Genomic DNA, 16,507 nt, shown 5'->3' with positions numbered 1-16,507 from the left:
GTCAGCAGAAGACATCTAGCAACATGTCAAGATGTCTGGTCCATAATGTGTAAATTCTAGACCAATTCTAAACCTCCACAACTCCAGATCAGTATAACATTAAAGAAGTGTTGATAACTTCGGATGAACACTTGGAAGATTTACCGATCACTTTGAGGTCATTTGGCTAGTTAATGAACTAAAAACCCTAGATGACATGGATAAACCCTTTCCCAAAAAAAAACTATAAAAATGAAACCCAAAGTTCTATGCCCAAACCCGGATGCTCTTCCATCCAGTCCATGCTGCCTAGTGCTCCTTACGCTAACCCACTTACAAAGAATTGGTGAACTCTGAATGCAGATTGAAGCACACTTTATTTTTATTTTATTTGTTTTTTATTGTAACATGGTTAATAGGGAAATGTTTTTCATGATTTCACACGAGGAGGCAGAAAACTTGGACCTCAAAATTATATTGTTTAAAATTTTACATGTAATTAGGAAATATTTAGCGAAATAAAAAATAATTTAAAAAGAAAAACTGGTCCAGAAGCCTGCAAACTAGCTGAGCTCACGTGACCTGGCTTTACTGTTAGCCCCTCCCTTACCTCAGCTTTTTTTCTTTCCCGAGGCAGAGTTGGCGGGCGGCCCAGTTGACCAGCAGCACCGCTCGGGGAACCGCTCGGGGAAAGGAGAAGAGCTCATAGCTAGAGCGCCGCCTCCGCGGGCATTTGACACAAGACCATGGGTCTGGGAAAGAGCGGCCTTTGGAGTGGCAGATCCCAGGGCTGGGCAGGAGCCGCTTCCCGAATAGAATGAGCATTCCTGAGGCAGGGCGTGTCCCCACTCCAGTGGTTCATGCCCAGGCAGGAATCCTGCAGCCTTCGCTTCCCCCCTCGGCCTTATTTCTTAGCGCCACGCCCTGTTCTCTCCCAACCCCCACTTTCCCATTGCCCTACACTCTGGGCTAGCGGCTCCTTGCTCCAGGGCCGGCTCTCTCCGGAATTCTGGGCTTCCGACCTTGACCTCTAACTTTGGGGGCAGAGAGAGATGGAGGTTCTGGTTTGAGAGGGAGAAGGAAGGCTCAGACCTGGAAGGAAAGGAGTTCATCACCTGGAAGGGACGACACGAGCTGGGTGCCGGGACTGAGCTCCTGGGAAGCGTGTGCTTGGAGGTGTGTGGATGCGGAGATGGGCTTAGAGCCCGGGGGGAAAGGGCACTAGCGCTACTCTCGAGGCGGGGCGGCCGACTTTATCTACTCTACCAGTGCCAGCCGCGCCCCGGGCGGAACATCCGCCTGACTGGTCAGGTGTTGCCGGGGCTGCGGAGACGGCGGCAGTTTTTCTATTTGGTAAATAAATAAGCCTTCCATGTATCAGGCCGGATGCAGAGAGCTGGGGATACCTCCCCCCTCAAGGTGCTCACCGTCTAGTGGAGCAACTACATAGAAACAAGCCACAGATAAATTCGGAATAAGCGTCATAGGGAGGGAAGGCTTTAAAACTGAGGGTTGGGCAAAGGCTTCACCTGGAAGATGGGATTTTTAGCTGCACTTGAAGGAAATAACTAAGACAGCAAGAGCTCAACTTTGGGCGGACTGGAGAGGGGACCTCTAAGGGCAAACTGGGGACCTTCTTGGATGTCTGCAGTTCATTTTGTGCCATCTGAGAGGCTTAAGGCCATCCCTAGCCAAAGGACATTATCTAGAAGGTGTAGGTGGGTGGGGGAGGCTGTTGAGGATGAGACTCTTTAGCCGTTCTGATTTTTATAGTTTAACTGCAAAATATATGATAATAAATTCAATTGCCCAGGTTTTCAAACTAGAGGTGTGGAAATTAACAAACTTTCTGCCTTCCTGCCCCAAAAACCCTGTGACAGAAAAAATGTTCAGTTACTTAGCGACCTACATACTGCTGCTAATAAAGATGTAGAAATGAAAAAATCGGTTTATTAGTCTCAGATCTAGACCCACTTTGTATAAAAATCAGTGAGACTTGAGCAGTTTTAAGCTGTATAGGTTTTGATTCATAAGCAGGACGAATACTTTGGAATGTTACAGAACGCAGAAGCTCTATATCAAGTAAAACTATTTGCAAATCAACTAATACCTATAGTTTAGTTTTGCCGACCCTCTCTAGTTGTGTAGACGAATGGGAATAATACAATTAAGCCTAAAGTTGTCTCAGTACTACAAAAACCCTGTCCAGACTTGAAAGCCCTTTTCAACTCCTCCATCTCCCCTCGTAAAATAAGACGGCCTCTAAAAAATGTATTGTGTATGCTAGTTAAATCCTAGATCCTTTCTCTCCACCCAAACCCAGAGGGCTTTCATTCAAATAGGCTTTTTGTGCATCTATTGAATCTTGCTCCCCTATACAATATTACTAAGCCAGTGAGTTTGTGGGATTGCATTGTTTCCTTTTTGTAAAAGTAAGACTCTCCTTTAAGAATTTAAGCCTAAAGTTTCATGATGCTTTAAACTTGTGTTTCAAAACTCTTTCATGACAATTTTATCTAATCCTTGTTGAATGGAAAGACCCTAGGGAAAAATTAGACTGGCATTACTATTTTACCACCTGAGATTCTTAAATATCCAGAGCCAAGATTGGAGCCCAGATACTCTGATTCATAGTCCAGGGTCTGTCCACTATTTATGCCTTCCTCTAGTGCAAACATTCTGTAAGGATTATTTTCTTCAATGTCATTGGCTCATTAAGTTGGAAAGGATTTTAGAAAAATTAAGACCAACTGAATGAGGAAACAAATACAAAGAAACTGGAATAGGAATGAGCTCTGGATTTGGAGCCAGAGAACTTGGATCAGCCAGTCAATAAACATTTTAAGTGACTGCTATATGGTAGGCACTGTACTAAGTTATGGGGATACAAATAAAGATAAATACAATCTTTCTTCAAATTTGTGCAGAGTCACTTTAAGGGTTTGTTTAAATTTTTGAGTACCTTCTAGATGCTTGTAGGATAGGGCTTGTTATCATACTCATCTTCCTATAATGAAATAATGTGAGAGGAGTTAAAATGGCAGGATTGTCATTTCTTTATTGCAAAACTTGCCTATAAAAGCAGATCACAAGGTTGCCCAGCCATGCTCAACCTTTTTTTCCTTGGGTTGCTGCAATAAACTCCTTTGTCTAATTTCCCAATTTTTGTCTTAGTCACTAGGGTGAGGTCCTGAACAAAAGGCTTTGCTTTTATCAACAATAAAAGTTAATTTATTTCAACATCTGCTCTCAAAGAGCTCATGGTGTAATGGAGGAGACAGCATATAGACATTGTACAAATAAGCTATAGACAGGCTAACTTGGAGATAATCAATAGAGAAAATATACAAGAAATAAGAGGGATTTGCAGTATTTAAACTTAAAATACACTAAAAATCAGCTATAAGAATAATGAAAAGTTATTTCACTCATTGTATGAGTGGAGAAGAAGGATGAGCTTAGATGCAAGGGCTTCATGCAGAAGGGTCCTAAGGCCCTTCAGCTGTGCTTTGATGCGGAGAGATTTCAATAGGAAAGATTGTCTGTCCTGGCATGAAAAGAAGACATATTCCATTGCAGGATTGGAAGTGACTACTAGTCTAGTTTGAATATCATGTAGAATCGAAAAGAAGAAAATAGAAACATGGAAAAGTACTTTGGAGTCAAGCTTTCTAATAAATGCTTAGAAACAAGTAGGTGTTTTGTTTTTAAAGAAAAAGCACATCCTCTTCCCTCCTAGGTCCTACCTTCTGAACAAACCCACTAACAAATGTGAAGGGAAAAAAAAGATGGAATTGAACAGCAGACCTATATGCAATAAGGTGTTTTGGGTAAAAAGTCATCAGTATTTTGGGGATGATATTTTTTAACAATCACAACTCCATTAAACTTTAAGTCCCTGTATGCAGAGTACTAGTAAATATAAAGACTAAATCTTTTTCCTGTCTTTATGGAGCTCACAATCTAAAACCTAATATGTATAAGATGTTTTACCATTGTATTTTTTAAAAATCCCCTTTGCTGTCGGCTAATTTCCCCAGAAGGGCATCCAAGGCAATCATTTCCCACTCAGCTGTTTTGGACTTAATGATCTCCAGAAACTCAAGATGAAATCAACTCTGTAACTCATATATTTGTAGATCATTTCCCACCCTGGCTACATGACCTCATCATTCCCCCACACTGTTTATCCTTTCTTCTCTTTTTAGCTTCTTTTTATATGTTGTCTACTTCCCCTCTCTGAGTTCAAATCTAGCTGTGCAACTCTGAGCAAGTCACTTTACTTCTGCCTTGATCCTTTAGAGAAGGAAACAGCAAACCATTTGAATATCTTTGGTGAGCAAGGTGGTGCAGTGGATAGAACACCTGACCAGAACAATTCATCTTTCTGAATTCAAATCTGGTCTCAACACTTAACAGCTGGATAATCCTGAGCAAGTCACTTAACCCTGTTTGTCTCAGGAGATGGCAAACTATTCCAGTATCTTTACCTCCAGGTAGAATGGGATAGACTGAAAAATGACAACTAAAACAACTTTTATTGCATTGTGAACTCCCTGAGGGATGGGACTAACCAGCTTTTAGTAGTATATCCTTTTAAAAGTTTATTGATTAACTGTATAGGACAAGTGTTCTCTCTGTGTTAGTTCTTAGCACCCTTTTAGAGATTCCAAAGATAGTGATTTGTGGGCAGTAGCATTATCTATACTTTGTGATCTTTGAGAACAGTAATTCATTGAAGTGAATTAGAACATGAGAATGAAATGTTCTCCATTTGATAAAGGATTAGCTAACAAGCAAGATATAGAAGTTCTTACCAATAATGCCAGCTGCTGTGGGGCCATTTAGATCCAGAAAGACATTTATCTATTAACATATTATTGTGAAAAGAGGGGAATACCTTTTCAACTTGTTTTAGGAATAAAGGCACTAGAGAGAACAGTTAACATATAATGCTAGCCAATCCACATCTTTCCAGGGAGTTTATCTGGCAAGTATCATTAACAGGTTTTGGATTGTTTTCTCTTTTTTTTTCCTTAGAGAGATGAAAAAAACTGCCCAATACACATGCTTCAAAGGGAGAAAAGCTAACAGATTGTACTTGGAGTCAAAAAGACCAATGTTCAAATCCTGCCTCAAACTATTACTAATTATGTAAGTCACTTAACTTCTCTGTCTGTTTCTTTATAAAATGGGGATAACAATAGTACCCACATCACATGGGGATCAGATGAAAAAAATAAATGTGATAATACTTTGCAACTTTTAAAGGGCTATTATAGCTAAGTATAAATGTATATTGAAGCATATATTTCATAATAAACAGTATCAATTCACTTACACTCTCCAGAATGAAGGATAGCACTTGCTGTTCCAAAATCCTATAAAATAAAACATATTCTTAAACACATCATAAGCAAGAGTAACAGAAACCACAAACCAGATGCTCTAAAAATGGATTGCACCTGTCATCATTTAGCAGGCCTTAAATAATCTGTGACAGACTTGCTAAACTTAATGAAACAATTTTTTTTTCAGATTATAAATGGGAGAGTGGCTGAATCAAATCATGGTGAGTATGACAGGGTTTGCTTAGACTGTATTAATTATGGTCCTTGAAGACAGAAAAGTCCTAAACTTATCATATCATACAAACAAACAAATGCCAGGGTTCAGCAGATGGTTTTTATAAAAGAAGTGCATAAGGGATCAAAGCAAGAAGGAAATGGTTCCTGTAGTCAATAAATAATTTCCCTAAATATAGAAGTGACTAAATTGAAGATCAAATGACTTTCAGGATGCATACTTTTCTTTTCCCTTATAGATAATCAGAAATATTGCCTGGTATTCAGAACAACTTATTGCAGAGATTGGACTATGTAGTCTTTTGACTAATCATAACAAGATCTGTTGAATAACAGGCAGATACAGGTTATGCAGGTTACAGTGGTATGTCTCTGATACAATTTGATTATCTTTGTGCATTCATATTCAATGAATAAAACTTTAATAAGGCCAGATTTCCCACCATATTAACAATCTTGAGAAATAGAGTATAAAATAATAGGGGAAAATATCACCTCATTAGTATTGTATCACATCTCTTTGCAGGTTAGGAATTCTCTGTACTTATATCTTCTGTGCTTAGCTCAGTGCCAGGCACCTTATGATAGGTACTTAATATTCGATTGATTGTGCAATGTTCTTTGCTTTTTTTAAAATTAAAGCTTTTTATTTTCAAAACATATACATAGGTAATTTTCAACATTCATCCTTGCAAAATCTTATGTTCCAAAATTTTATCTCCCCTTCCCTTTTCTGTCCCACCTCCCCTAGGCGACAAGTAATCCAGCGTGTTTAACATGCAGTTCTTCTATACATAGTTCCACAATTATCATACGTGCAATGTGGTTCTTTACTTTCCTGAGATGTCTCAGTATTTTTATTTGAATATTTTTGATCAGCAACCACAGAATCTCAGCTGAAAGGGACCTTAGAAATCCATCCCTTGTTCATTTACCAGGCCACAGGTCTAGCTTAACCATCTTCCAATGAGGGAAAGACTTTCCTCCTGAGGTAGCCCCATTCTTAACTAGCTCTAATTATTTAGAAGTTCTGTCCTGTAAGCCTAAATTTCTCTCTTTGCAAATTTTACCCATTGTTCCTTGTTCCATTTCAAGGCTAAACAGAATATATCTCATTCTCCTCCTTTTAAATACTTGGAAAAAAAGATCATGTATCCCCTAGTAATTTCTTTTTCAAGTTAAATATCCTGACTTACATATAATCATTTCTTATGTAGCATGAATCTGTAATCCTTCCCATTGCTGATTGCTTTCCTTTGGCTGTTTCTTAGCTTATTGATGTTTAGATAGGGATGTTTAGATAAAATTAGAGAAAGAAACCTAAAGCAAAACTTCCTTCAATTATTTTAAGCTTTCCTTTTGTCTGTTTGTTTCCCCCTTTCTTTCTGCATTTCATTTCAGGATAGCTTACAAGAGAAGCTACTTTTCTCAGTTCATCTGTGATGTAACATACTAAGTAGTTGTGAGCGTTTTATTTCAGCTGAGTCCTTGATCTAAAGGTCAAATTTTTTACTATTTTAACTTTAGGTAAAAGAAGTCTTTAAAACAAATGCCAGGGGGCAGCTAGGTGGCGCAGTGGATAGAGCACCAGCCCTGAAGTCAGGAGGACCTGAGTTCAAATCTGATCTCAGACATTGTCTAGCTGTGTGACCCTAGGCAAGTCACTTAACCCCAATTGCCTCAGCAAAAAAAAAAAAAAAAAAAGAACAAATGCCAGGGTTCAGCAGATGGTTTTTATAAAAGAAGAGCATTAGGAATCAAAGCAAGAAGGAAATGGTTCCTATAGTTAATAAATAATTTCCCTAAATATAGAAATGGCTAAATTGAAGATCAAATGATTTTCAGGATGCATTTTCTTTTTTTTTCTTCTTGTTTTTTGAGGCATTTGGGGTTAAGTGACTTGCCCATGTCACAAAGCTAGTAAGTGTTAAATGTCTGAGACTGGATTTGATCTCAAATCCTCCTTACTTTAGGGCTGGTGCTGTATCCACTGCATCATCTCAGGATGCATTTTCTAAAAAAAATATATTGTCAAGATTGATGATATACATTTTAAATTTCTGTTTTCTGACACACAAATTTGCCCCAGGTCCAGGCAGTTAGAATGTAGGGCTGCCGTCATCAGTTTTGGTGTTTTCTTTGCAGGCCCACTCGGGGGTCTTTTATGTATTGGGGCTATGCATGCCCTACTTGACCACTGCAGTAGAACAGAATAAAATTGCTTTGGAGAGCTCCAAAAGACAGAATTAGAGGCAGTGGATGACCTGAAAAGGGAGGCAGATGTTTCCAGTCAAAGAGACAGCATGGAATAGTGGATGGAGAGTGGGCCCTGAAGCTAGCAGCGAGGTCATACTGCCTGTGTGACCCTGGGTAGAACACTTCACCTCTGAATGCTGTAGACTAGGACTGGTGTTGACATGCCTTTGACCAGGGAGTTTCTTCACCTGGGAGTTCCTGAACCATTGAACCAAAGCTGCACTTTTCCCGCATACCCCTCATTCCCTTCTGGGGCAGTCTTGATGTTATCCTCTACTTCTCCCTGACTCCCTCCCCACACAGCCAGTTTATTGGCAGGTATTGTCATTTTTGCCTCCACAGCATCCTCTACATACATTCCTTTCTCTCACATGGCCATTACCTTGGTAAAAGCCTCATCATCTCATATTTAATAATCTATTACAACAGACTAACCAGTCTTCCCATCTCAAGTGTCTCCCCACTCCAATCCATCCTTAATTCAGTCACCAATATGATTTTCTAAAGTTCAGATATTACTGTGTTACCCCCATTCAGAAAACTTCACTGACTCCTTATTCCCTCCAAGATCTGATATAAAATGCTCTGTTTGGTATTCAAAGCCCTTTGCAACCTGACTTTTACTACCTTTTGAGGCCTCTCACACTTGACTCTCCTCTACCTATTCTCATCCCAAAATATGACTTTATTGATGTTCATCATGATAGTCCTAGCACTGTGCCTTGGCACCCACTGTCCATTGCCTGGAACATTGTATCTCACCTTCCCTCTGCCCTAGCCTCTTCTTCCTAGCTACCTTCACCTCAAATCTCATCTTCTGCAAAAGTTCATCTTCTGCTAGTCCCTTCCCCTGAGATGACCTTCCATTTATACTTTATATCTTGTTTGCATGTTGTCTCCCTCATTAGAATGTGAAGCTCCTTGAGGACAGAGATCATATTTTTGCATTTCTTAGTGTCTCAGTACATAGCACAATGTCTGTGCATATTAAGTGCTTCATAAATATACTTGTTTGATTGACTGATTTCATTAAATTTGCAACCTAGTGGTACTATTAACAACCATAAGTTTATACATGACATATAAACACTTTAATTCAAATTAGAATGTTATTTTCTATTGATTTCTATTCATATAATAATCAAATAATTGTTATATAAAACTAGGCCAAAAAGAAAATTTTTTGTTGAGTATGAGGCAGAAAGGGTTGTTTTCAACTGGAAGTTTTGTATAAGAGTTAATACAGAAAGCTCTGACCTGAGTTTTGAAAGAAGGATGGGTTTCAACAGATGGAGATGAAAGTGGGATGTTTCATGTGCATGCACACACGTGTGGGGTGTGTGTGTGTGTGTGTGTGTGTGTGTGTGAAAGAGAAGAGAGACGTGTGGTATATGTCTGTGTAGGATTCATCGCTAGAAAGCATAGAAGCAACAAAGCACCCAGAGAGGGATTTCAGGAGATAGAACTTGAAGGGAATCTGTTTCAGATAGAGAGAATTGTTATGGGCCAGAACTCTGAACTTGAAACAAAGGATTCTTACAAGGTACTAAGTCAGTGGAATTGATAGAGACAATAGTTATCTAATTTAGCATAGTTCAGTATGATTGATTTAATCCTACAAGGAGATGTAACGGGCCAGAACTTGAAACAAGGTATTAAGTGGAATTTAGGAGGCAATGGTTAAGTCTAGTTTAGCATTGATTTAATTCTACAACAAATAATGGCTTCCTGTAATATTCTTCTCTAAATTATAATCTTCTCTGGGAGCAGGTTTCTTGGGGGACTTCTGGGAGCTACCTTTGTTTCAGTTTCTTGTAATCACCCTAAATGCAGCCAGGAGTTAAAAGTCCAAATCCTTTATTGTCTCTTTCCAAGTCTTGTCTCCTTCCTTGGGCCCGGTTAGTTTTCTTAGAGACCTTTCTCCTTGGTTCCAAGAGCTCCCGTCACTAGTCCTTTGCCTCTGCCAGCTTCAGCCGCCAGCCAACATATAGATGGAAGATGGAATAAATCTGTCTCAGCCTCCAAGCGCTTCTAGTGCACTTGTCCTCTCTGGCCCTGAGAATTCCTCCATCTATATCCCACACTGAATATACACCAATCATTATATCATTATGAAACCATTATTTGTTGTAGGATTAAATCAATGCTAAACTAGATTTAATCACTGTCTCCTCAGTTCCACTTAATTAGCACCTTGTAAGAATCCTAAGAGTTTTCTAGTGATATAATGATTGGTTTGTACTCAGTGTGTAGCATATAAGGTAGAAGCCTTAGCCAGGGAGATTCAGAGATTCAGACAAGTGGACAGAAGGCTGGAGCACAAGTCCTTGGACTTAGATTCATTCACTTCATCTCACACCACCTTGCTGGCAGGCTCTCCTCCTTCACTTCTCCAAAGACTCTGGAAGGCCTCCAGAAAACTAGCCGAGCCCCAAGTGAAGGAGACAAGACTTTGAAAGAGATAATAAAGGATTTGGACTTTAACACCTGGCTGCACTCATGTGGTGAATACTCTGAACTGAAAGGAAGGCTGCCTCCAGAGACCCAAGAAAACCTCAACAGAGAACCTTACATTTTAGAAAGAATATTACAGAGAATGACTTATTTGAAGGAAGTTGAGGATAAAATTGGGGAGTTGCTAGTAGTAGTAATATAATTCAATTGTAATAAAAGTATAGTAGGGGGAAATGCAGTAAATGCCAGAATTAATAGGTTTTGTTAAAAGAAAAATTACTTCCTCCCTCTGCATGATTGGTTATCCTGAAATAGAGCCAACGGTTCCTATAAACATGAATAGAGGAAAAGCTAAACAACAGAAATAATTGCAATATGAATTTTTTGTTGATTTTTTAAAATAAAATGTTGATATTTTAGATCAGCAACTTCAGTGACATTTTATTGAATACCAGTATACTCCCACAGACATAGAACACCTCATCTCCATCTAATGAAACTAAATCCTTTTTAAAAATTCATTTCAGACCCTTCTATATTCTTTTGAGAATCTTCTTGTGGAAAACAATTTTTCATGCCTTGCACCCAAAACAAAATTTTATTTGTACTTGTCTTATTACCATTGTGATACATGTTGGGAGAGATACAGAAATTAAGTAAGATGCATTTCCTATTTGCTATTTAAAATTTTGTTTTGTTTTTTTTAATTTATGGTATAAAATATACATTTCTATAACATAGTATAATAAAAAAAGATGATTGCACATGAAACTTCAAATCTACTATGTACAACTTGCTATTTCTTTTTATATACAACAAAGTTATCATGTAAATTTTTTTTCTTCCCTTACTCTATCTCACTCTTACTCCAACCCTAGAGATGGCCACCATTAAACACAAATGGGTAACTGTCTTCAAGGTGTCTTATCATTGCATTTCAAAAACAGTCTATTGTGTCTACTAATTTTTTTAATAGAGCAATCCATTTCTTTCTGTCACTTATTGTAGTATAGAGCAAAGGTTCTCAGTGTTTGGTTTGGGGACCCCTAAAAATCACAGACTCTTTCAGGAGGTCTACAAGATCAAACTATTTTCATAGTAATTCTGTGTTTTAATTTCTGTGTGTGTGTGTATGTATATCTATATATTTACCATATGTATATTTATCCTATATAAATATATGTGTATGTATATACACACATGTGTATTTGTGTGTATATGTTTATATATCTCACATAAGCAAAAAACTCTTTAGGATCTTTTAATAATTTTAAGAGTGTTAAAGGGTCCCAAAACCAAAAAGTTTGAGAACCCCTGCTTCAGAGAACAATTACTGTTGGACTCTTGTCAGCAAATAAGTTCTTAGCTTTGGGAGTTATGTGACTACCTTGCATTTGTGTTTGTCAGCAAGTCAGAGAACCTTCCTGGGAAGAGGAGTAAACTTGTTATCCTGTTTTCCTGCAGGCCTTCAGCCAATGATCTGTGAGCTCATTGCTTCTTCATACCATCACTGTTTTCAAAGTCTACTTGATTGTAAAGGGACCCAGAATTCTAGCATGAATTTTGTTTTTAAAGTTCTGGGTTTTTACTTTACTCTGGGAATGACTATTGTTTTGTCCTTTGATCTCAAAGAGGATCATGAGATCAGAGAGAGGATGCCATGACATGTAGCTAAATTGGATTTCAGTGAGGAAAGAATGTATAAGGGCACTTGCTTCAGTTTCTCCTCCAGAACCCTTCGGGTCCAGTGGCCAGATATAGATCAGGACAACTGGAGATGTCCCTGGATTCAATGGAAGATTATGGCCTTTTTAAGGTAAAGTCTTCAATAGCTCTGTTTGACTAATCCATTCAAGTGATTAAAGCTAGGTAGCCATTGAATAAATAAATGAATCTGGGAGGGGAAAATTCTCAGGGTTTCTGGTCAGCTGTTCATTGACCAAGACATTGAGTCTCAGGTCTGGAGAGGCCAGATGGAGAAATCAGAACCAGAATCCAGAAGATGTGGGCTTGAGTTCTAGTCTTGGCCAATTGCTAGCCTTTATGCTCGTGGGCAATTTGTTTAATTTCTCAGGGTCTCACTTTCTTTCTTCATTTGTAAAAAAGAAGATGAGAATATATGTACCTACTTCCCAAGGTTCTATTGAGGAGAAAGGGCCTATTAAATGTCAAGTTTACGTAAATGAGAGCATTAGTAACATTTCAAGTATTTATAGATGAGAGGGAGTATGGCCAGGGAAAATTCAGGAAAAGTTTGGCTCAGATCTCACCTGGGCCACATAATTTAACCTCTAAGCAATTCTAAAAATCCTGCATTATGAATCTGCCAACCTGAATTACTAAAAGAGGTTTCTTCCCCAAGAGTTTTCTATACTAATGAAATCACACATATAATTTTTGTATTTGCTTCTACTTAGTGTTAACACCTTTGTTCTAGTCAAATTCAGAGTTTATATCTTATGTTCTAAATTGCTTGTGTAAATGATTGAGAGCATTCCATTTCATTTCATATCTAAAGAATATAAAAGGGAAGGTGACTAAATTACTTGCTTAAGGTAAGACTTCTGTGTTTTATTTTTATTCTTTAATTTTTTTATATAAATACAGTCATTTCTCCTTAAAATCCTTTACTTTGCTTTAAATGTTCCCATGCAGCAGAAAAATATTTAAGCCAAATCAATGGACACAATGAACTATATCTGGCAGCATATTTTGTATTCTACATGTGTGATTTTCCACTTCTCTGTTGAAAAAAATATATATTTCCTCATCTATATTTCCTCTAGGAATAATATTTATCAATAAAAGTAACCTGAATTCATCTGTCTTTTATTAGTTGTTTTCTTTGTATTTTGTAGTAATTAAATAATTTGTTCTGGTTTTACCAATTACACTCTATCAATTTATTTAAGTCTTCTAATGTTTCTCCTCATTTTTTAGGAGACATTAGGATCTCTTATACTTGCATAGTGCATGTTTTGAAGATGAAGCCCTCATTGGCCATGCCCCCATTATACTCTCTTCACATCTCTTCAAATTTAAATTTTCCATCCTAAATAAATCACTGAATTGCATTTGTGTTCATTGTCCACATTTCCAAGCCAGAGGACCAAGGAAGCATAAACATTGTCCTTTTACTTTTTTCCCTAGTATCATGCAGGAAAAAAAAAATCTGAAAATAATCCATGTGGTATGGATATTCTACAGAATATCATAATTGACGCTATATATGTCATTTTGCAGATTCAGCAAAGAAAAGCATTTTGCAAAGTTTATCAGCGGTACTGCATGCTTAATACTTAACAAGGACCTGTCTTGGGACTTGCAGTTATCATCTTCTACCTAAGCACAGCACAATTATAACTTCCACATCACGACTTTCCCCATATTGGTTTTGATATATAACATATTGACATAAAAAATTAAATGAGAATTTTGGGAGAATTTTGCAAAAACCAGAAACAACAGCCAGCAGACAACAGAAAGTCTATGACCAAAAACTTAACCCAAATTTTCCAAATGTTTATTGTAAACACCTCATAAAATAAATGAAAAAAAACTGACTTCTTTGGTATGAAGGGGGAGGGGTAAAAAAGTTTACATGGATTTCCTAAATTGCGGAGGTACTGTGCCCTTCATCTCTGTGATGTGGAAAGAGTAAACACTAAGAAAAAAAGGCAAAGAAAATAAAACTCAGAAACATGGTCCCCATATCTTCCCAGAACCCATATGACTTTCCCTAGAGGAACTTAAGATTTAGGACTGGGAGTCATCCTCTCTTGGATAAGAAACCAAACTGACCCATGTGAAAATTCTTCCATAATTTCCTTAGTATATAGGATTAATGATTACTACAACCTCCTTTCTAGCCTGTAAAATTTCAGCAGGTACCAATATTAATTAAAGAAATACTGTGTTAGTGCTGATTGTTTTGGTTTTTGTTTCTGTTAAAATCCTGGTCCATAGCATCCTATCTTTTCTATATTATCTATTTTCTATTTTCTAAACTAATTCGTTTCTTTCCAGTCATCATTTCCTCCCCACCCCATACCACCCTTTGCTGTTTGGCAAAGCTTAATTATTTTCATGTAGTAATTTGCTCCCAATTTAATTACATAGTCACTTAAATTATAGCTTTCCATATAGTAAAATTAATATACTACCCAATTTCAAATTTGAGTTGAAATCTTCCTTGTATAATGGTTTGTTCTGAATTTAATCGACATTTTTCTTTTAAAAATTTTTGATTTCCAAGGATGGACAGAAGCAGCTACACCCAAAGAAAGAACACTGGGAAATGAATGTAAACTGTTTGCATTTTTGTTTTTCTTCCTGGGTTATTTCTACCTTCTGAATCCAATTCTTCCTGTGCAACAAAAGAACTGTTCGGTTCTGCACACATATATTGTATCTAGGACATACTGTGACATATTTAACATGTATAGGACTGCTTGCCATCTGGGGGAGGGGGTGAAGGGAGGGAGAGGAAAAGTCAGAACAGAAGTGAGTGCAAGGGATAATGTTGTAAAAAATTACCCAGGCATGGGTTCTGTCAATAGAAAGTTATAATTATTTAAAAAAAAAAAAAAAACAATTAGTTAACAAACAAAAAAAATTTTTTTTTTATTTCATTCTGCCATCTCTACCTTTTTCCTCTTTAGGTCTGAGTCTCACTGAGGGTGACTCTTCTCCGTGATTGGATGCTTCTCAGACCGGCAGAAACGTGTCTAAACCAGAGCAGCCACTCCTTCCACCATGTGGATTTTTCACAGACTGAGGCTGCTTTCTTGGTCCAGCCCGGCTCTCCATTTCTTCTTCTTGACAGTAGTAACGTTTGGCATTTTGGCCCCCCTGACCTGCCACCACCTCCTGCACTCTTACTTCTACACCCGCCACTGGCACCTGGATCGGATGAGCGAGGAGTTCCTGGAGCAGAGCTTGAAGGAGGGTGAGGCTGCACTCCACTACTTCGAGAATCTCCAGGCCCACAACTTCAGCCTGCTCCAAGGTGGACAAGCACCTTCACGGCCTTGGCTCGTCATCACCATCATTACAGTATACCGACAGCCCGAGTTCCACTATGTCCTTCAGGTGGCCTCTGGCTTCCATCGCCTCCTTCAGCAGTGCGGGCCCCCGTGCCAGAGTTACCAGCTCTTTCTGTGTGATGTAGATTGGAACTCCAGGCACCAGGACGCCAAGCTGCTGGCCAACTTTATCCCTGTGACTAGCCGGTTTGCAAGCAGCAAGGGGCCGAACATTAGCAGGGCCGTCTTCAGGAATACGTTTGAGAAAGAGAAGCAGGACTACGCCTATTGCCTGGAGAAGTCCCTGCAGAACTACAACCCAGAATACGTCCTGATGGTGGAAGATGATGCCCTTCCTGAAGAGCAGATCTTTAGTGTTTTACGACACCTCCTGGAAACTAGATTCTCTGAGCCTCACCTCAGAAATGCCCTTTATCTGAAGCTTTATCATCCCGAGAGGCTCCAGCACTACTTCAACCCAGAGCCCATGAGGATTCTGGAGTGGTTTGGTGTGGGGATGTTCCTGGGGCCCTTGTTCGGCTGGGCTTATATCAAGATTGCTCATCTTCCGGTACTGAACTACCGCATTGTTCTGTTCTTCTCCTTGTACAGCATGGGGCTGGTGGAGCTGGTGGGCCGGCATTATCTGCTAGAGCTTCGGCGGCTGTCCCCTGCCCTTTACAACGTGGTCCCCACCACACAGTGCTGCACTCCTGCCATGCTTTTTCCTGCCTCTTCAGCCCAGAGGACAGTGAACTATCTGGCCGAGATATCCTGCCGCAGTGGCTTTGCCAAGGACATGGCTCTCTACTCATTTCTGCAGGACAAGAATGAGAAGGCCTATGTAGTAGAACCTAACTTAGTGAGGCACATTGGGCTCTTCTCCAGCCTCCGGTTGAACTATAAACCCAAATTGTTATAAAATCCCGAGAAAAACCTTTCTGGATATTGTCAGAACTACTTCTTAGAGCTGGATGCACTTAACCTTGTATTTTGGATCCACTTACTTTATTTTTTGTTTGTTTAATATTGGGTAGAGAAGGGTTCACTGGGAAATAGTGGACTTAGAGTTGAAGTGCCTTAACAATTCCTAACCTGCTGACCAGTGACAGTTGGGTACCATTTGAATACCACAATTCTTCCATGTTCTCCATCAGAACTAGATACATGTCTTATCCATAAATGACTTCTCAATTCTGGATATTTTAA

At 38.8% G+C, this 16,507-nt stretch overlaps 1 protein-coding gene across 3 annotated transcripts; it reads left to right on the top strand.

Moving 5' to 3' along the window:
• Positions 1-383: 383 nt before the first annotated feature.
• On the top strand, positions 384-16,507 carry PGAP4 (post-GPI attachment to proteins GalNAc transferase 4). Of its 3 annotated transcripts, none has more exons than XM_051986691.1 (5): positions 384-1,155; positions 5,020-5,133; positions 5,518-5,551; positions 11,995-12,090; positions 14,936-16,507. In XM_051986691.1, exon 5 carries the CDS (start codon positions 15,030-15,032, stop codon positions 16,218-16,220), a length of 1,191 nt encoding a protein of 396 aa, XP_051842651.1. In that variant the 5' UTR covers positions 384-1,155; positions 5,020-5,133; positions 5,518-5,551; positions 11,995-12,090; positions 14,936-15,029; the 3' UTR covers positions 16,221-16,507. The 3 variants fall into 3 exon arrangements, with proteins under 3 accessions (XP_051842651.1, XP_051842661.1, XP_051842669.1); XM_051986701.1 differs by having other exon boundaries at positions 11,739-12,090; XM_051986709.1 differs by lacking the exon at positions 11,995-12,090.

The sequence above is a fragment of the Antechinus flavipes genome, chromosome 1 (assembly GCF_016432865.1).
Source record: "Antechinus flavipes isolate AdamAnt ecotype Samford, QLD, Australia chromosome 1, AdamAnt_v2, whole genome shotgun sequence".
NCBI lineage: Eukaryota > Metazoa > Chordata > Mammalia > Dasyuromorphia > Dasyuridae > Antechinus > Antechinus flavipes.
This window is presented reverse-complemented; position numbering and strand designations above follow the sequence as displayed.

What these genes read in the sequence shown, in the direction of transcription:
- PGAP4 (XM_051986709.1), top strand. Translation starts at nt 15,030, where the DNA reads ATGTGGATTTTTCACAGACTGAGGCTGCTTTCTTGGTCCAGCCCGGCT.